We start from the raw sequence: 27,062 nt of genomic DNA, 5'->3' as shown, positions 1-27,062 counted from the left end.
ACACACTTGACGCAGTGTCAACTTAGCTCCAGAATCAACCCCTCGCCCTGCGCGCACACTTGCCCTCAGATATTTTTCGTGCCTTTAACCATCTGCCCCTTAACTTTAGCCCAGTCAATGCCGCTGTCGATCTCCTCATCCACTTCGCCGCAGATGACGACGTTGTCGCCACGTATTAGATACAGGCCGTGTTCGACCTGCGAGCTGGGCTCGGGGTCATCCGGGGTCCGTATTATGCGCTCGACGGTCTGTGAGAGGACGAGGTTTGTGAGTTGGTCGGTTGAGAGGAGGGTGCCGATTAGGGTACGACCGTCTACTGTTAGGATCAGGACCTTTTCTATTTTGTGTGTTTGGTGAGGTTAGTATATATACCGATATATATAGATGTACTATACCAGGCCATAAGTATTGGCAAACCCCCACTCAAATCATGTTGCAGAAAAGTAGTGGGGTTGCCAATACTTATGGCCCGGCACTATATATTGAGTAGGCCAGAGCTGCGAGTGGGCGGCCTGCTCGCTGTAACAGAAACATATCAATTGGGTACTCAACTGTTTATGTAGGATTGGAGGGACATGGCTGGTCTGCAGCTATCCGGTCTCTGAGCCCTGAACTTTCTTCAATTGAAGGGCCTTCGGAATGAAAGCGTCGAGTGAGGTGAAAACCCCTCTTTCTTGGGCAGGGAATCAGCAGAGCAACCGCAAACGATCACCGGGTACAAAAAACTCGCATAGGGCGAGATTGGGAGGCAAGGGGAAAATGGTATACCAAGCCCCTTGTTCCGTATACCACTAGATTGTTCAGCTTGTGAGTCTGGGGAATATCAAAGAAGTTCGAATGCGACCAAGGCGACATAGACTAGTGCAAAAGGGAAATAGTTCAAAAACGACTTGGCGGTTTCGCCGGAATAAATTAACGCCGTAAAACAACAATGACGTAATTACAAATTCACACATTTCACTAGATGGCCATATCATTTACCCTTGGATGATTTCTACTATTGAATAATACGGACAAGATTCCTGATAACGCTTCTTCACGTCCCTTGGCCAGTATAGGCGCTTCCTAGACAGAGGGGCTGTAGAGTTCCCTTGAGTTGGCAGTGAGTTGGCCCCTACATTTCAGGTCGGAGTGAAAATCAATATCTCCGTTGATACTGCCCAGTTAATTCTGTTGATTATCGATGATACCCAATTTCTGCAGCTTCGTTATTACGCAGCGATGGCGACGGCGACGGCAGCGATGACAAATTCCTTCTTTCCACGCAGTTCTGGCGACAAAAACAGCCGAAAGGTAGAGCTTCTAGACCTCATACGCCAATTCCCGGTGGTATCTGTTCTTGTCCCTCAAATGGGACTTGGCGATATCTTGAATCTATCGCGCGTCAACTCCCATTATAGGGCTGTTCTTCACGGGTTTGCACTTCCAATCTCGGGTCCTGGAGACGTCCACAATCAGGGCAAAGGCCAGCGGCAACGCATTCGGCCAGATATCCATATCGGAGATCATCAGACCTTGTACTGGAAGCGCATAAAGAAAAGCGGACAGCTCCTCTGCTCAGAGCCAACCCACACAAGAGGCCCGGCTCCACGGTTATGCAAATACTGCTCGTTGCCAGTCTGTGAAGCATGCATTGTCAAAGTATGTTCCCGGCACATCCCACACACAATAACCCCCACGCGGGTTGACCACATTGTAATAACAATATATTGCCACACACACACGAAGGAATCCTTTCGCCAATCTACCTCAGCCTATAAAAGCCGCACGCGCCCCTTATGCATCGACTGCTGGCTCTCCGGCAACCCCCACGACAGCCAGCGGCCATCGGCAGCACCAGATTTCGCCCAGGTGGCCAGCGCGTACTGCAACTGCACCGCCAAGGACGGCTGGATGTGTTCGAAATGTCGCGAGATTCAGGTCCGAACGGGCCAGGAGCCGATCCAGACGTGTAGTGGTGAGGGGTGTGCTAGGCCGCCGGGTGAGGACAATGGCCGGAGAAGGATCTGTCTCTGGTGTCATCTGCCGCTTGTTGCGCGGCCGACTATGGAGCAGTGGAGGGAAGGGTATGCGGAGAGGCATGCGCTTCCGGAGTATGGGCGATGGGGTGAACTGGGCAATGGGGAAGGGAGAGAGGAAGAAATAGGGGTGGATCGCGAGGGGGAGGGGCGGGATCGTTGTTGCGTGCCGATGGAGATTGATGCCCCGCGTACTTATATAGATGCATGTGAAATGAGTAGTGACTTTTAGCATGTTAAGAACGGAAACGGAGAGTGCCCCAAATTGATGCCAGATCAATTGGGCTAGATGGGAATTCAACCGCCTTTAGCATGGAGGATGAATACAATGAAAGAAGTTTGATATTCTTAATCATAGATTCTCTGTTAAATATAATTTACCTTTATTCAATCGAGATAGCCCGTAGTTAATTTCACCTAAGAGAGTAAAAAAAAAGTAATGTATGCATAAAATATGACAGATACTCAATAGTATACTGTACATTCAGAGAAAACTGTCCTTTTAGAAGGGGCCATAAATAGCTTAACACCCCAAGAAGACTAATACGAAAAGCCCGCAAAGAACCAAATGCATCCTAAGAACGCATGCGCAAGGTAGGAGAAAGAGAAGAAAAGTATGATCAAACTCCGCTTCCCTTCGCTTTTCTGTTAATCCAAGAGACAAGACTACAAGAGTCTAATGAAATGGGGTTGTTGGCTACCATAAAACATAGATTCCACTTCTAGATCTTTATAGCTCCCATCCAAATCCCAAAGAAGGCCAGGGTCATTTTTCAACCGTTCGGTAACCCGTATCAATCCCATCATACACGCGATAAAAATGGTAAAAAGCGAAGAGGGGCAGCTAGGAGTGGAAAGTGAAGAAACAGGAGACATTAACATCAATTTTCAACCTGCATGATTTGAGAAACTAACTCAAGCAAGTATTATTGTGTTGTATGTAAATGAGCGGAAGCAGTACCCCTCAACCCAACGCCGAAAGATCCAACGGAACACTACTCCCCCTCCCAGCCCTGTACAACTTCTGGCCACCACGGAACTCCCTGGGTTTCGGAAATAACGACTCATTCTGGAATTTGAATCTTGGGTCCTCAATCCGGATTCCCTGTGAGCTGCCTCGCCTGTTGCTGCCTCGAGAGCTGGGACGGGGCGAGGAACCGCCGTTTGTGAGGGTATAGTTACTTGGGTCGAGTAGTGACCGGTTAGGCTGTTGCTGCTGCTGAGGTACTTGATGTTGATTCTGCTGGTCTGCAAATGATGAGGGACGCGAGGTGAGTGGAGTTGATAGTAAGGATGATGTTCGCGCGGATGAGGGAGGAGATGATTGCGGGGGAGGTGGAGGAGGAGCCGGGGGGTGGGATGGAGCGGACGATGGTTGGGGGGGTTGCGGATGAGTTGCTTGGGAGAAAGCATTTCTAGCGGCCTGCATCGCTATCGATGCCGCTGAGGCTGCTGCGTGGGGCCCATTGGCGCTAGGTGATGCTGCTGGAGGCGGGGGTGGGGGATTCGATCGTGATGGAGGTGGGCGGGGTGCGGCAACTGCTGGAGGAGGTGGAGGAGCAGACGGCGGGGGAGGAGGTGATGCGGATGAAGGTGGTGGAGGTGGAGCTGTTGGAGGAGGCGGAGCAGAGACCTTTCGAGTGGATGTTTGGGGGGCAGGAGGCTTTACTCCAGGAAGTGGAGGTGGTCGTGAAGGAGTCTCTGGAGCTGATTTAGTGGAGATATATGAGATTGAGGATGAAGGCCTTCCTGACGTGCGGGGGGGGATCTTTCGTAAATTTGCAACTAGGGGGTTCTCTTGGACCTGTGGAGGGCCACCTGGTGTTGGAGGTGGCGGACGACCACTTGGTAGTGGTGGTGGTGGAGCACTGCCAGTGGGAGTCCACGGGCCAGGTTTTCGAGAGCTTTCAGAGTCTGAAAGGTATGAAGCATCCGCGCTCGCGCCCGTGTCTATTCCACCACGCTTCTTAAGCTTAGGCATGCCGCCAGCGAATAATCCACCTAATTGCGGAGCAGAAGGGATCGTCCCGCTTTCATGAGCAATAGCACCAGGAGTCGCGCCCGAGTCAGCTCCTCCACGGCCCTGGTCGCTATTACTCCGCAATCGATTTCCACCAGGGACAGGCGGGGCTAATCCGTTAGGGGGCTTGGGCATGCTAGGCACCGGCGGGGCTCCGCCAACTGAAAGACCTCCCGATGTTCCGGAGGACTTTCCGATTACAGGGGCCGATCTATCATTTGTTACGGTTTTCTTGAGATGGGTACCTTTCGAGATGTCTGAGAGAAGAGCTCCCTAAAAATGTATTGTTAGGTGGAGACACCATATCGCAGGGGAAAATCATGACAACATACCCGGCCTTGTGCAGCTGCTTTGGGAGACCTGCTTGGTAAGTTCGTGGATTTTGGTGGACCGCCAGCCGCAGGAGGGGGTGGCGGGGGAGGAGGAGGTGGAGGAGGCATGTTGCCTTGAAGCAGCAAAACCAGTTGAGCAGGCAGTCGTAATGGTTGGAGGTGAATGAGCAGCGGAAGGTTGTAGGCAGGCGACTAGTAAAAGCGGACAAGTAAGTTCAAGTGTATATAGGCAGGAAGGAAGGGGGAATATAGCTCCCACAACAGGGTCTCGACATGGGCCCGTTCGTGAATATACCTGGCAGATATGATATGCAGAAGTGGAAATGGAGTACGGCTATGTTGCAGAAGATGGAAGTTGCGGGCTCAAGCAGGATGATTCCTCATTGTCTTGACGATGTCCCGGCACGGTTTAGCGGCGGCTTAGGTAAGGCTAAAATGTAGAACTTGATAACTTCCACCACTCGATGGAAGAACTTTGAATAAAGACACCTGTAAGGAGTATCTCAATTCTATAATGAAGCGTATTACGTCTCAATCCTCGAGGGCTCATGGGCCGGTTTGCCAACTCTGTCAATTTTTAAGATACTTACCTCGTCGACATAGAAGCTTTCATACCTCTTCAATTTCAACTACTGCTTCCCGATTAGACATCCTACATCCAAATGTTGCGCCTCAACAACAACAACGGAAGTTCAACCCTGCATTCGATCCGCGAAATGGCATTGCGCGAAGATTAATATCAGGTGCTCCTAGCACGAGTGCTGGTAGTGACCCTGAGGCTATGCTTCGTGAAGTCTTGAAAGAATTTAAGACCATAACTTCTTCTCCCCGCGTTCCAACAGACGATGCCGTACGGCAATTCCTGCAACGCTGCAGCGAGCTTGCGAAAATCGCACTGTCAAACAACTATAAGGCAACTTCACCTCCTTCTCCGCGAAGTGATAATAATGCCACATCGTCCCTCCTCGATCTAGACGTAGAGAATGGAGGATATGGCACTTCATCGACCACTCAAAACATTCCTAAAAAATCAACAAAAGAGCCCTCAAAAATGTCAAACCTCCAATCCAAAATAGCAAGCGAACTATCATCAACTCTAAACGACTTCCTCCGCGACCCTAAAATCTTCATTTCCCCGGATGTCCTCCGCCAATACACCCTGTTGCAATCACAGCTCAAGCAAGCCGACTACTTCCCCGAAATATTCTCTCTTTACGCCACGAAACCGATTCCTGACGATAACGGCTCCATCATTACCTATCGTAAACCAAACCCCAAAACTGTCAAGAATGCAATCCCACAAGATCTCGCAAACCTCGCCCTCGACATAGCCATTGAGAAAAAGAACCTATCCCTCTGTCTTGCGATCATAGATGAATCTTTCTGCAAACAAGCCTACTACCGATCTAAGATATTCCGCAAAGCTGCTCTCCCACTTGCCGGCCTCGCGACGGCCCCAACAGCAGCATATGCCGCAGCATCATACATATCCACCCTCCAAACCGCCATGGAGCCCAATACCGCCCTCTGGGTTTCCTTTTCGGCAATCCTTGCCTATATAGGCTTTACTTCGTCTATCGGCGTGGTTGCGATAACAACAGCGAACGACCAGATGATGCGCGTGGTGTGGATACCTGGCATGCCGTTGCGGGAGCGCTGGTTGCGCGAGGAGGAGCGAGCTGCCATGGATAAAGTTGCGGTTGCTTGGGGGTTTAAGGATCCAAGGAAGATTGGGGAGGAGGAAGGGGAGGAGTGGGAGAGCCTGAGAGAATTTATTGGGATGCGGGGGATGATTTTGGATAAGACGGATTTGATGGAGGGGATGGAGTGATTTGGGGGGAGGTGGCTAGCTAGAATTGTGTTTTGTTCCCATGATTTTGGAACACACTGATTGTATACCGTGTATATATTATCGTCTTTTACCTAGTTATCTTAGAATTAGATTATTAAGCAAAAATTGGTGTGGATGTCTACGTCTCCTGACAACGGTGAAAAGACTGAGTGTGATTCAGGCTGGGAACAATTATATTTCGTTAATGTATATTTTACGTATACTTAATCTGACCAGATTGACGAAAGACAAGAACCACACAACCCCAACAGGAGGGAAGATGTAAATGCGATAAAGAAGCAGGGCCGCATCTAATATAATCTCTTGGGTGGGGACATAGACGCCTTGATCGTCAAGCTGCCAACGTTCTGCCATCCCTTCTTCAACAAACTGACAAGGTAGTTGATGGCCAACATGATATTGGAGATCAGCTCGTCCTCAGTCATTCCGACATTGCCAACGGCAACACCAAGACAAAGAACCTTCTTCAGCTGGAACTTGATGGTGGATTTGACATCGTTGATCTTGTTGGAGAGATCTTCGGCGTGGGAGACCGGGGTTGGGAATTTACCAGCTGCAAAGACACACAAAATTCATTAGTCAATTAGGAATTTTTTGGATTTTTTTTTTTAAAAAAAAAAGAAAGAAAGAAAGAAAGAAAAAGATAAGAACAAGAAAACCGAACCCCTTTGAAAGACCAGGCCCCAAAAGCCGGGGAACCATCTTGATGATGCTGTCGGAGGCGACAAATGCATCATACTTGCGCGCCAACTTCTTGATGAGCTTCTTGTTCTTGTTCAGCTTCTTCAAGTCCTCAGTGGACATAGAGTCGATACCGAGATGCTTAGCACGATCAATATCATGCTGGTCACCGAGGACACTATTGACATCTAAATTAGTATATATATGTATATCATCAAGTACACTAAGTTCTCGACATGGTTTATTGTTTCCAATGCGCCGATATTAGCGTAAGGCTGGTATTGGGCATAGAAAACACACCAGATGCTCATGCCCGGGCGGGGAACGGATGGCAGCTTGATGGTGCCAGAGAAACGCTTGTCACGCTGAGGATCGTAGTTCTTCAAGCCTATCTGGAGCTCAACCGTCTCGAGAAAGTTTCTCTTCTTCTCATTCAGCGAGTAATCGAGGAGTTGTTGGACATTTTGGCGCACTCCGGCTGTGGTGAGAATAAAATGAGGTGTTAGCTTCCGAGATCCAGATCTTCTTTCATGCGGGTCCTTAGGGAAAATACTATCCTGTGGGCACAGGATGATTCGTCTGTAGCTTCAACGTACCGACTGTGATTTTCGACATGATGGCGACAGTCTTCCAGAAGAAAGTTGATTCTTATGGTGAGGATTTGCGCTTGAGGGACAAATCATGGAGAAGGGCCCCAGCAAAAGTTCGCTGAAATACTGGGAGAGTTGTGGGCAATATAGTGTCTAGCCGTATTTGGTGAGAGTAGGGCTAAGTCATATTAAAATCACATGATCTACTCGATGTCCAACTTCCAAGGTTGAAATAACTGTTCTGGCATTTTCCTCCCAATTGATTTATACTATTTCAATATACAGACAAATAGGAAACCCCGGAGATAAATACGTATAATCTTTGCGGACCCTCCACTCATCCAGTTCCGCTTCGCAACTACTCAGGTACTGTACAAAGAATCGAGCGTGACGAGTGAAAAGTGTATAAGACGCCATAATGGTCATTATTTTCTTCCACCAAATTCATATCAAGGACCTAAAGGTGAAAAGGTGTGTGTCACATCATAATATTGCGAGGAGCAAATTCAGAAAAAAAAAACGCGCCGGACACACTGTTGCGCGTCTTGCCATCCAGATACCACCTTCCCTTCCCCTATCAGTGCGGAAAGGTTGGAGTTCCATCGACCGATAATGACAGAAACACTGTTGAGAATCCAGCTTAATCCGTGTAGGCCACCTCGATCATTGCTTTCTCCACCAAGTTTGCCCATCCAGGATACTGATACCGTCAGTTTTTGTAACAAATCGATATTGGAACAGAATAGTGCAGGAAACAAACAGCTTACCATGGCTCTAGCCCAAAGACAAATAACATCACCAGATCTAAGCGTACGAACGAAGCCGCGCCCTGGCCCACTACCAGAATCTTCTGCTGGCTCTGCTTGTTGCTGCCCTTCACTGTCATCATCTAACATCCATACAATTTCACGAGTCTGGGCTTCTCTTCTTGCAACTTTATTTTTTTGAAGAGGCCATATCAACATCTCCCCGTTGTCGTCTGTCGCGAAATCCCATCCGGATCTTCGGTAGGCATTAGAGTAATCAATATATGATTCATACCTCTGGTCGGGTCCTAGGGTTAATGTCGGCTCTACCCGGTCGCTGGAATGATCGAGGCGACGAAGTATCGTTACTTCGAACCATGAGAACGCGCAGTTGTATGTTCCTAACGGGGATTCCTTGCCCTGTCAAATCAAATCAAATCAAAAAAAAAAAAAGCCTCTAGCACTGTGCACTCCTCCAATCATTTTCAAAATCCATCGAAGGGGGAATGTCGCATACCTTGCGTCCCCGGTTCACCGCCCCATCCTTGATCATGGCTAGCAATCTCAAATCTCACAGCTTTAAGTCTCAGATCCCGCAGCTCTAATCCATACTGCTTCAACTCTCTGATCTGTGGCCCTTTCAGAATTAACCCATACACCCCTGGACCACGCGAAGAGAGCCTGTAAACATCAGAGGGGTTAAATGTAACCACATCCTTCACAGAATAGTCAGCAAAGTTGAGGATTATGTCTGCAATCTCTGTGGGCAGAGCAGGGTGGGTAGATTTGAGCAAGGCGCGGACTTCTCCAACATCAGCTGGGGAAGGGGAGTAAGGGATACTATTATCGAGACTTTCAGTGCGGATGTCGGAAGAGGCCCTTGCAGCTGGATGCATTGAGGGTTCGCGCGGCACCGCAGCAGACACTTCTGGTGCGCCCAAGATGTATTTCCGAATAAAATTCGACATTGCAATGATAATGGCCTTATAAATATAGTAGATAAGGAGACACTTGGATCAGAAATGTTACTTAGTCAAACGGTTTAACGGCATAAGGCGTTAGCCAAAATTGATAACCGTAGATGGCCGGAGAGCATAGAGCGATCCGAAACAAAATATCTTGCTTGCAGAATATATCGGTGTGTTCTAATGGTGTCTGCGGAAGTTGAAGCGATGACGTTTGCAGAAGCCAACCTTGGAAAGTTCATAGGCACCAGTGGGGATGATATCACATGATTGCCTGTCTCCAAATATTTTTTTGTGATTGATTCCTTCTGTCTACTCTTTATTAACATTGTTGTTTAGTTTAACGTTATTTTGAATATATTTAGCTAATACCAGAGGGGTGACGGTGGCGTAATATGAGATTGATTCTGCTCTAAGCTTCGAAACTTAATGATCAAAAATAGAAGAAGATCGGGGATTGATAATTCGATCGTATTTGTGATTTTTGATAAATTAAGCTTAAATCGTTCGGCTTCTCAGATAAAGGGCCAGTTTACGAGGTATATATGTAATTTCTCAATATCTTTTCCCCCTTACTGTCACATGCTCGGTCATTGTAAGGCGTATGTATGTATGCTAATAACAGGGGAAGAATATAAAGATAAGTGGTATATTGTTCGGAAGAATAGTAGCTACCATAATTACAGTCATTACTACTCTGTACAAGGTGAGAATAATAACGATTTGATAGGAGTTGAAAATAATTTTTTTCCCTCGAGTGTGGTGTTTAGCAAATTTAATATCCTCTGCCGCAGTAGCAGTCTCATGCAGCAGCAGTCTCATTAGAGTGATTGGGGTTAGAAATAACAATCGGAGATCTAGAGGTCAAGCCCCTAATTTTTGCAAAGGGGAGAGTACATTAGGGTTTCTCCAATAATGGATCCAGGTCCAGTGGATATACTAGCTTTTCAACAAGAATTGCTAATTTTAATTTGCAAACTTTGATTCCGTGGGTTAATATTCATGGCTATACGCATTCAATTCCAGGACGACGATCCTTTCTAAGCAGATCTTCTCTACCCTCATCAAATTAGCAGGTGGAAACACCTCCCCTATCTAGAAAAAAGAATTACACCCGGCATTTATCATGCAGAATCCCCACCGGGAAGCTTTACAATCTTTCCCATCGCGACCTGGTTGATTTCAACACCATTGAGAGAAGAGTCACCCTGAAGAAAGATAAACCCACACCCTTTATACAGTCTCTGGGCAGCTTGGTTCTTCGCTTCCACGAAGAGACCTATGTTTGCCCTTGTTGCATGCATAGACGTAGCTTCCGCCCGCACAGCCTCGATGCTTGCTTGCACAAGTCTTCGTCCGAGCCCTTGCCTCCTTGCATCAATTAGAACAAACATGGAAAAGGCGACGTAAGCCGCCTCATAGCCCACAATTGCTGCGGGGTCTGGAGGTTCGTTAAGGTTCACTGAGGGGAGAAAAGGTTTCCAGGGAGTTTTGGAGCCAGATCCATCTGCGGGAAGCGCTCTGGGTCCAAAGATTACTATCATCCCAAGCCATTCATTCGCTGCTAGTAGTTCTATGTCACTAATTTCAGTACCGCCTGTTCTTTCGGTGCGAAGGGCGACAAATGTTTTGGAGAGTGGGTTTCGGAGACGTTGAACCCAGATGGCATCGTCGTATTCGGCTTCTCTGTGGTAGGTTGAAGAGAATGCCTGTGGAGTCTCTTTCAGTGCTCGGAGGCGGGCAGTTTTGTATCGCTCGCATAGTAAGCCTACAGATGATGATGGCAGAGTTCGAGGGACTTGGATAACTGCTGTTGGTGAGGCCATTTCGCGAGGCTTGGATACTGGTACCGATTCGCGCATTGAGCATAAAAGGAATTCTCAAAATTGGCTGCTCAGTGACCATTTTCTCATTTCTTCGGACGTCTCAGCTATATTCCCCAGATTTTCCTTGAGTCATAGCTAGCACTAGTAGTCCTTTCTCTTAAAATCACGTGGATTGCCTGGGATGAACCGGTCTCACCAGGGGTTGATATCCCCAACTCAAATTTAGGTGGATGCGATGAAGCGGCATGTTCAGCAAGGCTTTCGTGGTTGCTTCTTTCTCTACATATAGAGATATACTGCCGGTTGTCATGCTATTATACAACATGGGTGGTAGTCGTCTGCGATTCGTAACTGAACTGAATGGCTTGGGCTCACGACATTTAGGGATAAATGAGTTACTGGCCGTAACTGAAATTTGCCGGTCAATATGCATAGGAGAGGTGTGTACTCTGCGTTTGCCAGGCTAAGCATCGCGCTCAAAAAGATTGATACTAGAACTACCAACGGGATCATTCAACGCAACTCAGGTTTTTTAGGTAGAATTTTCAAGGAGGGCCGTTCGGGGCACTCGGAATGGATGGCTTGTTGTTTAATCATTTTATCCCTTTGCTAGGAGGGCTCAAAGAGAGGAGAGTTAGAGAAGAGGACTTGCTGCCAAAGCTCAAGGTGAGATTTTTTATGCATTTAACGCTTGATCATAAAGTACAAGGTTTGATATTTGGTTGGCAAATAGCGCCGGGCGCTAGTCTGCAATAGGAAATCTAGATTTTAATCCGACAGGGACACCAGAGCAATATCGAAACAGTTCCTTATTCCGACCCTTGAGGTATGCTGGTATGCGTTTATCCCTTGCCGCCGTGGCGTCGTAAATGGCGGATGATGATCAATCAGATTCTAGGGTCTGTTAGCTCGGTGATAGCGCCTTATGAGTGGTCGCGAGCGCATAGCGCCTGACCAGCCTTGTTGGATTTATTTTCACCTTCTCTTCTCTCTAGTCATGTATATATTCGTATCTAAATAAACACCTCTCCATTTAATAAATGATTGAATAAAATTAACCGCTCTGCGTTGCCGAACCTGGGAATACTAGTACTATATATGTGCAAACGATTAATATGACAACAGGGCCTATCACCAACACGACCAACAACAATAGAGAAAACACTATTACCACATCTCACGATCACACTCCACACCGAGGGGTTGCGAAAGACTACTACTTCAATATCACCAGCAGGCCACAGTTATGGGAAACCTTTCGAGATCTTGATAACGCCATCCATTTTGCAGAATGTAGGGGGCGCTTAATAGACGAAGCAACACAGAACTTCGTAGTCGATTTCGGGAACGATGAAGCGCATGCGGCATTTGATCTTGGGGAGGAGGACTTTGCTGCATTGCTGAGCTCGAAGGTATGTGTGTCCTTTGTCTATCTTATATGCTTCTTATCCCAATTTAACAATCGGCGCGCTCCACGAGAGGAAAGACCTGAGACTAATGCGCTAAATTTAGAGACCCAAATCTTTAGAAACAAGATGGATGTAGGGTTAATAACCTTGAAGGTACATTTGATTCCGTGGTTAATTATATGATTGTAGTAATATATGGTCACCCGAACACCAACGGGAGCTAGTCCAGGTACGTTCAGCCTGATCAGGATTGTTTTCAACAGAAAATGGGATGAAATATACAGAGCAGTGTGCTGATATTTTCCCTCCAACTTAGACTGTAACTAGCAACTACAAAATTTCTGCTCGCCTCCAAGCGATGATGGTTTCGAAGCCTGTTACTCCTTCACAAGATATCCGGGCAGTTTCTCCCAAGCTCACATCCAGAGACATGGAAGAGCCCGAGCCAGGCTCAGAATCAGGAGGAAAGTCTTTACCAGCTTCCGTGGTAGATCTTGAGGGAGGATATTCGCTAGAGGGTATCCGAAGGGCGGGCGAGGCACTTTCCCCCATCATTGGGACGGGATTTAACATGATTTCGCTTTCCCAAATCGTCGATAAGATATGGCATTTTTCGTCGGTGGACTACGGAGAGAAATGTATGGAACAAACAGGTTTTATTCATCCAACCTAGCATTATGATTTTACCACTCGTGGCAGATGCTGAGAGGGCGATTGATTAGATCTTTGTCTGGGTTATAACTCGCTTCATGTGGTTTCAGGAGTTGACTTTGGCAACTCAACGGGAAGGCCGGACGGAAAAAGAGTCTGGACTTGGCTCCTGATATGTGACGATGGTTTGTTTTAGTTTCTGCACTTTTTGTAGTTTAATGCAGCTCCTATACTCGTGAAACTGACTCTTCATAATGCAGGAACCGTGATATCCATTCATGAAAACCCATTTCCTAGTCCAACTAGTTTGAATCCGGCACAGCGACAGCAAGCCGTCGAGGTCATTCGACGAAATACCAACTTAGTGTTCTCCGCGATATCCTCGCAGCACATTGCGAGCGAAAACAGCAATGCACTCATCACGACGTACGTGAGGAATTTCCCGAACGAAACAGGTACGGCAGCAATTAAAACCGGGGAAGGGCCCAGCTTGCTATTCTATTACCTATTCGATAACTGGCCTGCAAACTATAGCCTGGTTATCGGGAGGGAGCATTCTTATAGCGCTGCGCTCGATCAACTAGTGAGTAGAGCTAATCAACATCCACCGTGATAGCAATCATTTCACTTGACAGCTTACGCTTAGGATATATAGCGCAGGCGTATGGTCGAGCGAGCGCAGGTGCAGTTGATTGACGACCTGCACAAACTAGGAAGACAGCTCGCAGTCCTCAAACGCATCTACCAAAGCTACGATTTGATTGTCAACCGCGTGCTCAAGCGGCAGCGTTTGCTCCGAGAAGAGATTAGGAACGCTCAACCCGTAAACGCTCATCATCCTAACCACCAACGTGATAGCAACTTCGGCTTCGATTTCTTGAGCAGCGGGAACACCTGGAAATCTAACGGATTTGACGAGATGAATCCGAGCGAGTTAGGCGGCATCCAACTTAGCTCTGCTGCTATTGGCCGTTTCGAAAGACTGCTCGATCGAATTCGGCTGTACGCCTTGAGTGAAATTGATGAGTGTTTGGCCGAGAAAGAATCCATGACGTTTATGGTATGCCCTATAAACCCTGATTCGCTCCCCGCCTGAAGGTCAATGCGCTAATTTAGCCATTCAATCTCTTTGTTTTCAATATTTTGTAGGTGTTCAATTTAATCGCCGTCAAAGATTCGCAGGCAGTCGAAAGGCTGACTAGAACCACAATTCTTATAGCCAAGGCAACCATTTTATTCCTGCCAGTCACTTTAATGACATCCTATTTCTCAACGGAGATCGAGGAACTTCAGGGCGTGTACACGGTGAAACAATATTGGATTGCATTTGCGGTGCTCCTAGTGCTGTCAGCGCTAGTTCTTGCGATATATGGATGGGCCGCTGATACGGTTGAGGGCAAGACTATCTATGTGTCCTTCGCAAAGAGTTTCTACCGCTCTTCCGTGGCGGCCTTTGGGAAAAGGAGGAAGCGGAAGATTGTATAGAACCGATTTTGGCACGATTTCTTTTAAATCGGGGTCCCGTGTTGGAGTAAGGATACATGTATCTCCCCAGATCGCGTACCTTGCATAATGAAAGTGGTGGTTTCTGTAGCCAAGAAGACATATGATTATACAATGGATGACGGAATTTTTTGTAATTTTTATCTATTTCGTATATTATCGTTCCTTGAAGATTAGAATTGCAGGAATTCTGCTGCCTCATGCTTGTTACCTAGGCAAAGTCAGCCCACGGGGCTTTTGAGATCGGAGGGGGATATGTGTCCTTTTCTATGGCGCGAGCAGAGCAACTAGGCAAACACGATTAAGGAAATAAAAAGCTTGCAGGGCCAATACCTCCCGCAACAGATATCATAGCAGCCAGGTAAATTCTCATCCCAAGCACCAAGACCCAAGTTCGCTGTTAGTATTTGATACTTTCTTCAGTCCCAAAAAGTCCCGTGATTGTTGGGCTGAGGTCACGTTATCTGGGTGACAAAAGCTACGCTTACCGCCGAATTCCTCGTGCTGCCAAAATTCCACATTCATCCCATCCACTTTGCTGGACCTCCGCAACTTCATCCCCCATCGACTCCTGGCCAGTTCCATCTCCAGCTCGTCCCCCTGCCTCTTTTCCGCGCCCGTCTCTTAAGATCCCGTGAGTCTCAATGTCCCCTTTCCCTCTCTGGTCGTGGTTCAGCCCTCGTTCCTGTTAGGCAGCACGTATTGTCCCTGCGCCGCACGATTATCTGTTCACTTTGCCCAGCCATCTCCAAGCCCAATCTTTTTGCCTATCTAACCCCGATAAGCTCAAAAGCCCGATTCAACCACAGCGCCTGTTGCGGTGGTTGCAATATCTATTTGAGGGCTTTCGCTAACTTACTATCATCTGCTCTCGTGTCCCCTTGCGGTAGTTTTCTCCAATCCCTTCCCTCGTGTCCCCTCCTCAATACCGCCAAGATGGGTATGGCATTTTCGAAACTGTTCGATAGAATATGGGGCAAAAAGGAAATGAGAATTCTCATGGTCGGTCTTGATGCTGCTGGCAAGACCACCATTCTGTACAAGCTGAAACTTGGTGAAATCGTTACAACCATCCCTACCATTGGTAAGTTCCTCGATTCTCGAAACTGATTAACAACCCTCACCCCTTACCACATCCGTGATGATTCTTTGGGAAAAGAAACCGAAAACCAAAAACAATGCCTAAAATGAAAAAAGGCAACCCACCACTCTTTATTTCCTAGTGCGATTCGTTTATTGATGATATTCGACTCTAACTATATGCAGGCTTCAACGTCGAGACTGTCGAATATAAGAACATTCAATTTACAGTGTGGGACGTCGGTGGACAGGACAAGATTCGACCTCTGTGGAGGCACTACTTCCAAAATACCCAGGGTATCATTTTCGTGGTTGACAGCAACGATCGTGACCGTGTTGTCGAGGCTCGGGAGGAGTTGCAGCGAATGCTCAACGAAGATGAATTGCGCGACGCATTGCTCCTGGTCTTCGCGAATAAGCAGGATCTCCCGGTACGCACCCTATTACGATTTCTTTCTTTCTCTCTTTCTATCATTATTTTTCTATTGTTATTTTATTTTTTTTAAAATTTTTATTTTCGGATCATATTTGTTCTACTTAGATATGCTAATGAATGATTTCCTTTATAGAACGCCATGAGCCCAGCTGAGATCACCCAACAGTTGGGCCTCCAGAGCTTGACACGACGCGCATGGGTAAGTGAATCGCCTATTCACAAATAATTTCCGCAATCTAAATCATCTGCTAACTCTTCATCTTTTGCTTCTCAGTACATTCAATCCACATGTGCTACGACTGGCGATGGTCTCTATGAGGGCCTTGAGTGGTTGGCCAATGCGTTGAAGAAGGCGGGTCATGAGTAAACGTTCAACATGAATTGATGTGGAAATAAACCAAACAACCTCTTCCTCATTTTCAACCACTAACTTTCATTTCCCCCTTTCCCTCGTCGACACTTTCAATACACCTGGGGAAAGATATGCGTTGTGTGTTCTATTGGGTGCAAGCGGGTAAAAAAATCATAAGGGTGTGTTGGCATGTTCTGAGAGGGATCTTGAAAGCCTCCTAAAAAAAGAGAAAACAAATAAAAACAAAACGAAAAAAAATGCTCCTTTTCCTATATTTGCTTCGTACTGGCGTCTTTTCTCCTTTTTAGTTCTCTCTGCTTGCTCTTCTTCCCCTTGCATCCCCATGTTCCCTTCATGCCACCAACGCGCATAATTCTTCAGCTTCTATAAATCTTTTTGCTTTTCCCCGCCCCTTCGCCCGCTTCTTTTCCCTTTCGTTTTCATGTTCTTTTCATTGTTCAATTTTTATTATGTTAAACTCGCTTTTTTATTTTATTATTTTAAATTACTATATTATCTTAAATTCTACCTACATCGCCTATTTCCCCCTCTTTTCATTTATTTTTCTGCTGTTTTGTTTAAAAACTTTGAACATATGCTTGTTCTTTTGTCCATCCCTGCGTTTCCTCTTGCAATTTGTGTCCTGTGTCCTGTTTGTATCAATTGAGGCCTTGCATATGTTTTGGTCATGTTAGTAGCTCTGCTGTGCCCTATCCATTTCATCCCATCCCTCCATCAAAAGTACATGGGCATGTTCTCATGCCTGCGTTTTGTGCCTCTGCAAACAATTCTCTCTCATCTTTACACATATCACACAGATAAACAGGGCATTTAGGGTGAGTGGGAAGCATCACCTGGTTTGGTTTGGCTCAACTCTTTCAGCCCACACATTGCGAATGAAATATTGCTCTCGTCGCAATCCCTTTCTCTTCTTGAGGGCGGATTATATATATCTTCGTCCTTCCTTGCAATAGAAGCCAGGCCCTGCGATCTATCACTCTCCCACCCTGCTTCACTTAATTATTTCCTTTTTATCCCCTCTCCAATTTAACTTGCACTCTTTCTCTTTCTACATTCCTATTCCTGCGTTAAGTGCCCTTGGGAACTCAGTTTTGTCCTCACTTGCATGTGAGTTCTGTAAACGTAAATGAAAGGAAGGTGTAATTTGAAAAGTTTCTGGATAGCAGTAGCAATGGAGTATTTAGTAGACCGATTGGAGAAAAGCAAAAATAGAAGATATTTAGGGGGAGGGGGAGAGGGCGGGCGCGCGGCGCAGGAGGAAGAAAGGAAAAATCTTTTGGCATGCGAGATCTTGTTCTTTCTTGACTCTAGCCACATGTCAAGTGCTTACAATTTCATAATATCACAATGAAAAATTTAAGTAGTTACATCTCAAGATTTTCCATTAAAATTTCAATTTCAATTTTGATGTCATTATTGCTCATGCCCACCCTCATCCTCATTATATTATTAACTGAACATCAAGAAAAGCAAGTTAAAAGGGAAAGGAGTGAAAGATGGGGAAAATAAAGAAAAGAAAAAAAAAAAAGGAAAAGGAAAGAGCCTTGAGGGTAGGACTGTAAAGCATGGAGAGGATTATTTCATGGTTCATTTGAATGAACATGCACTCTCTAACAAAAGAAAAATGAAAATCACCCATGATTAAAACACACCTTCTGGACGCCCCATTTATCATTAAAATAAAAACAAAATGGAAAATAAGAAAAGCTGCAAAGAGGACCACCCTGAATGAAAGAAACTTGCAAAAAGTTTCAACACAGCTAACAGTTGCATATGAAAGCAAGAACATTCCAGCTTAGGGAAAGGAGATGTGAAATAAATGAAGGGTGCTGCAAGACACACTGCAAAGGAAAAGAAAACAGAGAAAATGATATTAAAACAAAAGAGCATCTTCCACCCGTGTTAAATAGTAGAACTGCTTTTCTAATCTACCTAGTTGATTGTTTGGAAGTGGTCATTAATATTCATGTTGCTGCTTAGAAGGGGATTCCAACTCCGTTCTTCATTTCTTCCATTCTTCTCTTTTCCTTCTTTTTCTGAGATGGAGTGGGTTTCATTACCTTGCTTGTATCTGCCTGACAAAGGAGCAATCATGAGTGGAAACAAAAATAAAAGGAATTAACAACTTAGCATTGGGCACTTTTTTTTTTTTTTTTTTTTTTTGCTTTCAAAAGTGCATGTGACACTTGGGTATAGAGAGTTTGTTGATAACTTGCGTGTAGTAGTTATCATCCCACTCTCCAGAGGGAGGGTGATCCTGAATGAAATGGAGACAACAATTGAGAATTAAATGATAGGAGAAGCTATCATTTTTCCATGTGTCTACACCCTAGGTGAGATGCGGTATACTCTTCCTAATGAGCTGAGTCTTGGAGGAAAAATGAAATACCATTTTCGCTGTTGGTGCAGTTTGCGTTCATCCGAGGGGAAACCCAGGCATCTCGCACGCCGTGGTTCCTGAATCCTGACTTGCAATTGCGTTAAGCTCAGTAGAAGAGGAGGACCATACCTGGTCTTTTCTCACAACGTCACTTTCTGTCTCACGGTTCTGCTGCTGGTGCTGCTGGTGCGGCCGCTGCTCTTGAGACGTTGCTGGAGTGAGGCCGTTGTTCGAGTCGAATTTGCGCAAATCAATCCCACTAATCCACCACGACGCGGCGTAGATGATCTGAGTCACGCAGCGTAATTCCTCCATGGTACGTGGGGAGTAGATCAGGACGAAAGTAGGAGGGACGAACCGGAATTTCCACCACCAGCTTTCTCGAGCAAGGGGGTGGCGCTCCCCCCATCCCTTTTCGATAATGGTTTTGACGTCTGCAGGGTGGAGAGTGAGGTGCATGCTACCATCGTACGCGTGAGAATGGCAGATTTCCCCGTTGCATGTCAAATGGCTTTGGCATCGAGGTAGGGAGAAGAGACCGGTGTTATGCTTTTCGAAGCGGGAGATCCCCAAGAACAAGCTGTCCGGATGGCGGAGGGATAATTCTTTAATTGTTGCTGTCAATGCGGCATAAATAGCTTTTGGGCCGCGGTCAGTCATCTGCCGCTGCGGAGCAATCCCAACGACTTCTGGGCGACTACCGATTCGCTTGGGCAGGTCATTCAGAATCCCGCTCTGAGGATGAATGTATGACGGGATGGGCGGAGGGTTCAGAGGATTACGCAAGGTAAAGATACGTAACACGCAGATGCGAAGATAGCCGGCAGGAGTGGAGGGCGTTCCGCCAGGCCCAAGTGCAAGGAAATCATGGTATCCCTTGCGGACCTTTCGGGCGAAAGTGGCCAGGCAGAGCGCGACGACGGTCAATAGGGTGATAATTGGAATGGAAGATACAAGTGGATCTTGCCAGGAGTGTGCGGTAGACTGGTTTTGCATGCATGTGAGCCACTGAATGCGGTTGTAGAGTACATATAAAGCAAATCTGGGGGAAGTAAACATACCATTTTGTGACAAGCTTCACAACACAACGGAAATAGGAGAGAAAGAGTTTTCTTAAATTATTTATTGCCCACAGTTCAAGCAGCACACTAGGCTACTAGAAAGACAAATCGCAGCAGGAAACGAGTGTCTTGAATGGGCATTAAATGAAGCAAGCTTTTGGTCTGAGGAAGCCCAGGGATGGAGAGAAAGATATGAGTAAAAACGAGTGTCTCCTATAGGAGGAGGGCCTTCAGGAAAACAAGATAGGAACACATAGAACAGGGCAGAGGTGAGTGGTACCTAGGGTGTTGTGTGTTCTATAGGCTTTGTTAATTCTCAAGTGACAGCAGCAAATATTTCACAGTGCGTTCCTGGGACCAGAGCCAATGAATATGGCAGCAGCCATGCAACTTTCGGCGAACCAGCACACAGCGGAAGCGACTCTCCTCACCAGAAAGCTGGTGGCCTTGGATATTCATTCACTGGTGGGCCAGTCGGGGTTCACTGGGGGGAGAACACATCTCATAGCTCTTACGGCGGGAATAGGGGGTGTGTGTCTTGCTTCCAGCGGCGTATATACATTCGCACGGTGAATACCGTCAGCTAAAAATGAATTTGGGGATAATTTGTTCAAAATAGAAAATGTTCCAAGGAAAGGGAAATGGAAATGACCGGATTCGAGGCAAGGCGAGCTGAGCTGGTTGCTCATGGGACCTATGATGGGCTGCGGCCGCTCATTCGTACAGCGGAGAAAATGGAGCTATCGTCAGGCTTGCATCATCATATGCCTGAGGGAAGCTAGCTCTGGGCCGTGCTGGCTCCGAGGTTTCGAGCTCCCGAGTGACATAATACGAGTTTCTAGCACACTTGCCCTGAACGTATATCACCAGTTTAACCCGGATTATGATCCTCGGCAAGGGTGGTCTGCGTCGCAGGTTCGGAGAATGAGGAGCTCCCGCCCGGGTGTTCTCGAACATACCAACGGAGACTTACTCAGTGTATATCTTCGATAAAATCATTGGGCTCAGCTCGTGTTGGCCCTGGCGTGCGTTCCCACGCCGGATAGGGTCTGGGGCTTCCGCTTTTTTAAATGCAGCCACATTTGTGGGAAGATCCGCGACGCACTCCCCACACGAGTAGTACGTATTCTTCACACATTCAACAATATGTCAAAATGGATGCAATTTACATAGCTTCTTACAGTTGAAATTTATGTGAGAGCAAGGAAAGGGAACTTCTTTGCCCTGGTTCATCTATGTAACCAGTCTTACGCCGTTTACTCTGTAGCTGGTGCACACACCTGGTCTGCAGCTGTTGCTTATCGAGAGCTTTACCACGATGATATCTTCATCTATGTGGTATTTCTCTCTTGATATAGAGCGAACAACCTGTGACCGAAAGCTTGGCGTCAGAGTGAAAACTAATGGAGAGATTAGATTGGTTCGTCCATGGCGCTGGTGACCTTTGTCGCAGTGGCCTACAGAAACTCAGACCATCAGCAAATCATCGAGATTTTGAATGTCAACCGATGTTGTCAGCTTGAAATTATAATGAAATTGCATGGTGCTCTGGAACGAGCAATTGTTTCTCTCCTTATTATTTTATTTTTTCCACTCCTAGGTATGATGATGGTTTTACTTTTTTTTCTTTTCTCCCCCATCCCCCACCCAAAAGCTAATTTCTTCCACGTCTGTCTTCTAACCTTTCTTGATATGAATACAAGAGGAGGATGGAAGAATATCCCCTATTTACGTTCCTAAATTGCTGTTATTGTTTCACGAGGTTTAATCGAGACAATACCATCCTCTGTCTAGGGAGTTGCTGAAACAACGTTTACCCATAGACTTCACGAGTGAAACGGGAGACGGCGGCTCATCTGATATTGAGGTTTCCAGCCATGGCTCTCATCTGTGGAATGCCACGGCTGAAGCATTGGACGAAGCAACGAAGGCTCAGTGTCGTTACTCTGATGAGAGTGGGCGGTCTAGATTGGCTAGGCGATTTCTTGAGGCCTGCATAAATGACGCCACGCCGTGGATGACAATATATAACCTAAAAATTTATGAAATGCCGACCCATCTATTGTAACGCATGTCTGGTTTAACATTTAGTGATGGAATGGGGTATACAGCCATACAGTCTCAATCGGCCTTCCCTCCCTTGCCCCTCTGTCCAGGGATAGTTCAATTCCATTCAAAAAGGTCAGATTCTCGATTTATTTTTCACAAGGAGAAACTGACATCGGCCAATTGTAGACACAATATTGTCAAGCGGTGGGACGCATGTCTATCTCCGACAGAAGATCAGCTTGTTGAATGCGAATTCCAGCTTGTTGCCGTCGAAACCAAAGGCTCTGATGGCGGATACGATTCTTCGAGTCTTCGATTGGCCACATGGTTGGCTACAGGACTGAGGAACATGAGGCTTCGTCAAAGGCTTCCTGAGGTGCAAACGGTTCAGGGGAACGGCAAAAATAAGTTACGCCCATTCGCCCACATCGCGGCTGTCGGCCGTATGTGGGGTTTGCGTGTTGCTTCAAAGGGAGGCAGGTCGGTTGCCCATTACTATGTTGGCCGCTTCTGCTAATCCTGGGCCGCAGCTACTTATCTAGAAGGACAAAATTAGTTAATGAGCATTACATGACTTAGGAAAATCTATGGTTCTCTGATGGAAGATACCTGCTCTGGTTTCGCGGTGGTTCCAAATTTTACGTGTCCTCAGTTGAGTTCTGGAGGGGCCGGGGGATTGTTGACAGCGGATGAAATGGAATGCAGCAGGGTACAGAGCAGGTCGTCAGAGAAATGTCGTCTTGTAGAGTGACCTGCTGATATGGAGGAGTAAAACAGAGGGCGTGTGCTCATGGTAATGATGTATTAAAGGGGGGTGTATTTACTGGACATGGGTGTACATACTATGGGATACCCCGGTGTTTCCTTAGTGGCCCTCTAATATTTAAGTAACCAAAATATTGGAGGGTGGAGCTCACTGGATGAGTAATATATTATCAATCCATGATTTTCTGTAGGTTTTTTTATAATAAAAGATAGAGATGAGATATATACTATATACACTGTATAGATTTTCAATTTTTAGCAATTCAAAAATTCAATTCCTGATCATCAAGAATCTGCATAAATTGAAATATAAAAAAATCATGACGATCCCTCAATATTGTGGTTAGCACAGCACTAAAACATTAGGGAGCCACCAGTTAATAAAAATATACGAGGAATCCCTGAGGGTTGGTTTCTTGAATTATTCAAGTCCAATGGAGCCGCAGATTTATACAGGCGATTGATCTCAATTACGCTGATACCGCCAAAAGCCCCAGGTTTCAAAATCGAAAATGAAAATTAAAATTCAAGTTCAGATGTTTTTGCTGATGCATATGCCCTACTGCGGTGATTTCTTTGCATCCCGCCTCTTTGATGATTGTTGAGGTGAGGGTTGTTCAAACAATCCCCTTTCAATCGCCAGGTCCATGCTAGCTGGGATCCTGGCATTCGGCCACTGATGAGTATGCGACGCACGAACCAGCGGCACACTTGTGTGGACCTTGTTTGAATTTGTAAGGTGATTCTAACCATGATGAGAGCGGCTTTTCTATTTTCTAACCACGTTCAACCCGTTCAATGCGATGCCCCTCCCCTATTGGATGTCAAGTTATAGAGATGTGCGGTACGCTAGTCCACAATAGGAACCGCGAGCCAGGTTAATATGGTTGAGTCAGCGCCAAGCATCCGTCCAAGGTTGCTGTGGAAACAAGAAAAAGAACGCCATACCCGATGTGGAATGACAAGCGTCACCCAAGGAGCGGTTCTGCTCTTGTGATTGGCTGATTCCCCACTATTGGCCGCTGTCTCCCCTTGTGGTACCTCCGACGTACTACGCCATACATAGTAGTTGTCGAGGTTTCTGGGATTGATTTTTAGGTTTATCCTTTCCAAGGTTCGGTTTGGGCTTCTCTTAAGATTTGGCAAGTGGAATGTCGGAAAAATCTACATCTGAGATCCCTCCGCCATCTATCTCATGTTCTTGAATTGTCACTGATCGAATGTCCCTGATATTGATTGATGTAGGTGTTCTTCTGGTCCTCCATCGTATTTCTTTATCTTGAGAATTTATGAGAAGCTGGCTAATTTTGGTGGCAAGCCCGCAGTAATTTTCTTGGAGTAAACGTCTGAGACGAATCTCTGGATGCCACCCTTGAAACACGTCGATTGATCCCTTTCTTCCCCTCCGTCTGGGTCGATGTCATGGTCCGCACTGCTGAGGCAATGACACGCCGCGTGGCTGGCCCTCAGTTCCGTGATGACATTCCACAGCGTTCCAAGTTGGAAATAGACACAGAGAAACAGAATTATTATACGTACTCATCACGGGATACCTCTTTGGACCATGATGACGACTCCCGCACCTATTTCCATTCCCCTTACGGCTCACCAATCTCCTCTCATCCCATACTCGGCAAGCCTATGCTGCCGTCGAAACGGAGGCGGAGACTCCAGTTCTACAGACCACCACATTCTATTATGCGATGGATATGCTTGGGCGTGTTTATGAGCTTGCTGTTGTTCATCGCATTTCTATTCCGGTTCACTATCACCGGTTCCTCATTTAAGCCTGTGCAGGTAGATTCGCTCGGACAGAAGCCATTGCCGCCTTTGTGGGAAAGTTTCCCCTTTCTGACGAGATATTATGGTGGGGTAAAGACACTTGTACCCAGGCAGGATAATGTCCCCGAATATCCTGGTGATGGGATGGCGGAGAAGATTATGGACTCTCTAGCAGATGCTACAAAGGGGGAGGAGAAGTCTGGCAAGAGATCTGGGGCTATGAAAAGCTTGATCTTCAATCCTTACCCTGATTATACCTCTGAAAGCTATATTGAGAAGTATGGCGTCAAGAATGACTGCTTTTTGGATCCTGATAAGAAAACGTCGATTCCACCCGTACGCCATTTCTCTGGAATTCCTAAAGGCTTCCCTGATGCTGTCATGGGATCTAATAAGCTGTTGGGGATAAATGACGATGTTTGCTTTGAACGATTTGGTCGTCTTGGTCCGTATGGCCTAGGCTATGGCATTGCTGCGGGAGGCACGGGTGGTGGTCTTGAGGGTGACAGATCCGGGATAGATGATGTGTGGCACGAAATCCCTGCCGTTGATTTCCGGACCGTTAAGTGGGCCGAAGCGCAAGAGCACTGTGCTGTAGCAAACAGTCATCGATTCCCTAAACTCGGACCTCCAAGGATAGATCGCTTCGCGGTTATGCAAGCCGGCGCATCGGCCGCCAGAGACCAGGTCACGGGGAGTTCCCCACCGGAAGACAACAAAGATTCTGCAAGAGCTACAGCTGTCAATAGCACATCAACTCTTCCACGATCTGCTCTTATCATCCGAACCTGGAGTGACTATAACTATAATGAGGAATCGATTATGAATCTTCGTTCACTAATCTCGGAAGTATCATTGCTGTCTGGAGGAGAATATACTGTTATTTTCCTTATCCAGGTAAAAGATGACAACTTGCAAATATGGTCCGACGATGAGACTTACAATCGCGTGTTGGAGAACGCCCTCCCCCCAGAATTCCGCGGAATGGGCATATTGTGGTCGGAAAGACAAATGGGGTTGTTGTATGGCGGCCTGGAAGAGACATTTGCACGAGACCTCCCCGTCCATGGTGTCTATAGGAGCACCTTCATGCCTGTCCAATACTTTTCCCACCAGCACCCGGAATACGATTTCATCTGGAATTGGGAAATGGATGTCCGGTACACGGGCCACTGGTATCACTTATTCAATCAAGTGAGTGAGTGGGCGAAACAACAACCACGTAAGGGCCTCTGGGAACGTAGTTCACGATTCTACATTCCATCCGTTCACGGATCTTGGGAAGACTTCCGTCAAATGGTCCGTGTGCAAACCGAGATTGGAACGGGCAGCCCCAATAACATATGGGCGACTCCTCTTGACAAGAAGCGCCCGAATGGGCAATCAGAGTTCAAAGGCGAGAAGCCAATCTGGGGCCCGCAGCGACCACACGAACAGGACATTTTAGAGACCGACGGTGAAGGCATACCCCCCACCACCTACGAAAATGACAGATACGAGTGGGGTGTTGGCGAGGATGCCGATTTGATTGTATTTAACCCTATTTTCGACCCCGAAGGCACCACTTGGCTCCTTCGCGACGATGTGACTGGATTTAACAAGACAGAGGGTTTGCCCCCGCGTCGCGCTGCTATCATCACCGCCTCGCGATTGTCACGAAAACTCCTCGCCACAATGCACCGTGAGACAAGCATGAAACGCCACACGATGTTTTCGGAAATGTGGCCCGCCACAACGGCTCTCCATCACGGCTTGAAAGCCGTTTACGCACCTCACTCTGTATACATCGACCGCCGGTGGCCTATCAAGTATCTTGAATCAACGTTCAATGCGGGCCGCAATGGCGCGACTGGCGCCTCCAAAATATCTGTCTTTGGCGACCGGGAACACAATTTCAGAGGCACAACATGGTATTATTCTGCTGGCCATTCGTCGAATCTCTGGCGTCGCTGGTTTGGATATAGAGTCGATGGTGTCGGTGGAGAGGAATACGAACTTGCGACTGAGGGGAGGATGTGTTTGCCTCCCATGTTGTTGCATCCTATCAAGGACGTTGATATGATTGTTGAGAGTGTGGATCGTTGATGCAGTCCAGAATTTTCCTCTTCTCTATCTTTTTTGTTTATTTAGTATTACTTTTTTCTTTATCCTTTTCTTCTTGTGATATATTTGCATATATTTCCATCCCTGATTCTTCGCCTCGATGCTGCTGGCACGTATCTCTTTAACCCCATCACGTCTCATGTTTTGTATTTTCGACGGACTAGCTTGTTTGTTTACCCCCTCCCCTCGTCAGCTGCACCGTTTTTCTTTATTTATCTTACGGAATTTGCGGACTCTTTATGCATGAGAAATATATGACCCTTCTCTCCTACGATAATGATGAACGATAGACTATGGACACAGAAACCGCACATGCGTAATATTTATTGACAAATCTTATGAAGCCATTGTTCTTCTGTTTATCGTCCCCGCCCGAACTAGATCAGCCGTTATTAATTTCTTCCCTTTTTCTTCAACAGTGTATATTGCATTTCTCCTTT

General features: G+C 46.6%; 11 protein-coding genes across 11 annotated transcripts; 5 read left to right on the top strand and 6 right to left on the bottom strand.

Moving 5' to 3' along the window:
- Positions 1 to 65: 65 nt before the first annotated feature.
- Positions 66 to 577, bottom strand: HCBG_03666 (uncharacterized protein; the record flags this gene model as incomplete). Its single annotated transcript, XM_045430715.1, has 2 exons — positions 66 to 337; positions 553 to 577. The coding sequence occupies 2 exons, from the start codon at positions 575 to 577 to the stop codon at positions 66 to 68; spliced, it is 297 nt and encodes a 98-aa protein (XP_045288858.1).
- Positions 578 to 989: 412 nt separating this feature from the next.
- Positions 990 to 3,107, top strand: HCBG_03665 (uncharacterized protein; the record flags this gene model as incomplete). The annotated part of the gene is made up of 2 exons (XM_045430714.1): positions 990 to 1,641; positions 1,729 to 3,107. 2 exons carry the CDS (start codon positions 1,222 to 1,224, stop codon positions 2,248 to 2,250), a joined length of 942 nt encoding a protein of 313 aa, XP_045288857.1.
- On the bottom strand, positions 2,983 to 4,526 carry HCBG_03664 (basic proline-rich protein; the record flags this gene model as incomplete). Its single annotated transcript, XM_045430713.1, has 2 exons — positions 2,983 to 4,311; positions 4,371 to 4,526. 2 exons carry the CDS (start codon positions 4,476 to 4,478, stop codon positions 2,983 to 2,985), a joined length of 1,437 nt encoding a protein of 478 aa, XP_045288856.1.
- A 216-nt stretch (positions 4,527 to 4,742) lies between these two features.
- On the top strand, positions 4,743 to 6,201 carry HCBG_03663 (uncharacterized protein; the record flags this gene model as incomplete). Its single annotated transcript, XM_045430712.1, has 2 exons — positions 4,743 to 4,794; positions 5,018 to 6,201. The coding sequence occupies 2 exons, from the start codon at positions 4,743 to 4,745 to the stop codon at positions 6,199 to 6,201; spliced, it is 1,236 nt and encodes a 411-aa protein (XP_045288855.1).
- A 311-nt stretch (positions 6,202 to 6,512) lies between these two features.
- Positions 6,513 to 7,518, bottom strand: HCBG_03662 (60S ribosomal protein L1; the record flags this gene model as incomplete). Its single annotated transcript, XM_045430711.1, has 4 exons — positions 6,513 to 6,775; positions 6,900 to 7,081; positions 7,204 to 7,381; positions 7,500 to 7,518. 4 exons carry the CDS (start codon positions 7,516 to 7,518, stop codon positions 6,513 to 6,515), a joined length of 642 nt encoding a protein of 213 aa, XP_045288854.1.
- A 274-nt stretch (positions 7,519 to 7,792) lies between these two features.
- Positions 7,793 to 9,377, bottom strand: HCBG_03661 (uncharacterized protein; the record flags this gene model as incomplete). Its single annotated transcript, XM_045430710.1, has 3 exons — positions 7,793 to 8,193; positions 8,261 to 8,640; positions 8,757 to 9,377. The coding sequence occupies 3 exons, from the start codon at positions 9,205 to 9,207 to the stop codon at positions 8,134 to 8,136; spliced, it is 891 nt and encodes a 296-aa protein (XP_045288853.1).
- A 951-nt stretch (positions 9,378 to 10,328) lies between these two features.
- Positions 10,329 to 11,030, bottom strand: HCBG_03660 (acetyltransferase; the record flags this gene model as incomplete). The annotated part of the gene is made up of 1 exon (XM_045430709.1): positions 10,329 to 11,030. The coding sequence occupies one exon, from the start codon at positions 11,028 to 11,030 to the stop codon at positions 10,329 to 10,331; it is 702 nt and encodes a 233-aa protein (XP_045288852.1).
- A 1,115-nt stretch (positions 11,031 to 12,145) lies between these two features.
- On the top strand, positions 12,146 to 16,997 carry HCBG_03659 (ADP-ribosylation factor; the record flags this gene model as incomplete). The annotated part of the gene is made up of 12 exons (XM_045430708.1): positions 12,146 to 12,442; positions 12,543 to 12,571; positions 12,629 to 12,668; positions 12,756 to 13,077; positions 13,315 to 13,673; positions 13,746 to 14,150; positions 14,240 to 14,516; positions 15,017 to 15,227; positions 15,484 to 15,677; positions 15,860 to 16,104; positions 16,243 to 16,308; positions 16,384 to 16,997. 12 exons carry the CDS (start codon positions 12,146 to 12,148, stop codon positions 16,474 to 16,476), a joined length of 2,538 nt encoding a protein of 845 aa, XP_045288851.1.
- Positions 16,998 to 18,898: 1,901 nt separating this feature from the next.
- Positions 18,899 to 19,858, bottom strand: HCBG_03658 (uncharacterized protein; the record flags this gene model as incomplete). The annotated part of the gene is made up of 1 exon (XM_045430707.1): positions 18,899 to 19,858. The coding sequence occupies one exon, from the start codon at positions 19,856 to 19,858 to the stop codon at positions 18,899 to 18,901; it is 960 nt and encodes a 319-aa protein (XP_045288850.1).
- Positions 19,859 to 20,610: 752 nt separating this feature from the next.
- HCBG_03657 (uncharacterized protein) lies at positions 20,611 to 22,528 on the top strand (the record flags this gene model as incomplete). Its single annotated transcript, XM_045430706.1, has 5 exons — positions 20,611 to 20,901; positions 21,340 to 21,436; positions 21,747 to 21,987; positions 22,159 to 22,415; positions 22,515 to 22,528. 5 exons carry the CDS (start codon positions 20,611 to 20,613, stop codon positions 22,526 to 22,528), a joined length of 900 nt encoding a protein of 299 aa, XP_045288849.1.
- Positions 22,529 to 24,159: 1,631 nt separating this feature from the next.
- On the top strand, positions 24,160 to 26,968 carry HCBG_03656 (uncharacterized protein; the record flags this gene model as incomplete). The annotated part of the gene is made up of 1 exon (XM_045430705.1): positions 24,160 to 26,968. One exon carries the CDS (start codon positions 24,160 to 24,162, stop codon positions 26,602 to 26,604), a length of 2,445 nt encoding a protein of 814 aa, XP_045288848.1.
- Positions 26,969 to 27,062: the final 94 nt, after the last annotated feature.

Source organism: Histoplasma capsulatum (genome assembly GCF_000150115.1).
Source record: "Histoplasma capsulatum G186AR genomic scaffold supercont2.4, whole genome shotgun sequence".
In the NCBI taxonomy this organism is placed as follows: Eukaryota; Fungi; Ascomycota; class Eurotiomycetes; order Onygenales; family Ajellomycetaceae; genus Histoplasma; species Histoplasma capsulatum.
This window is presented reverse-complemented; position numbering and strand designations above follow the sequence as displayed.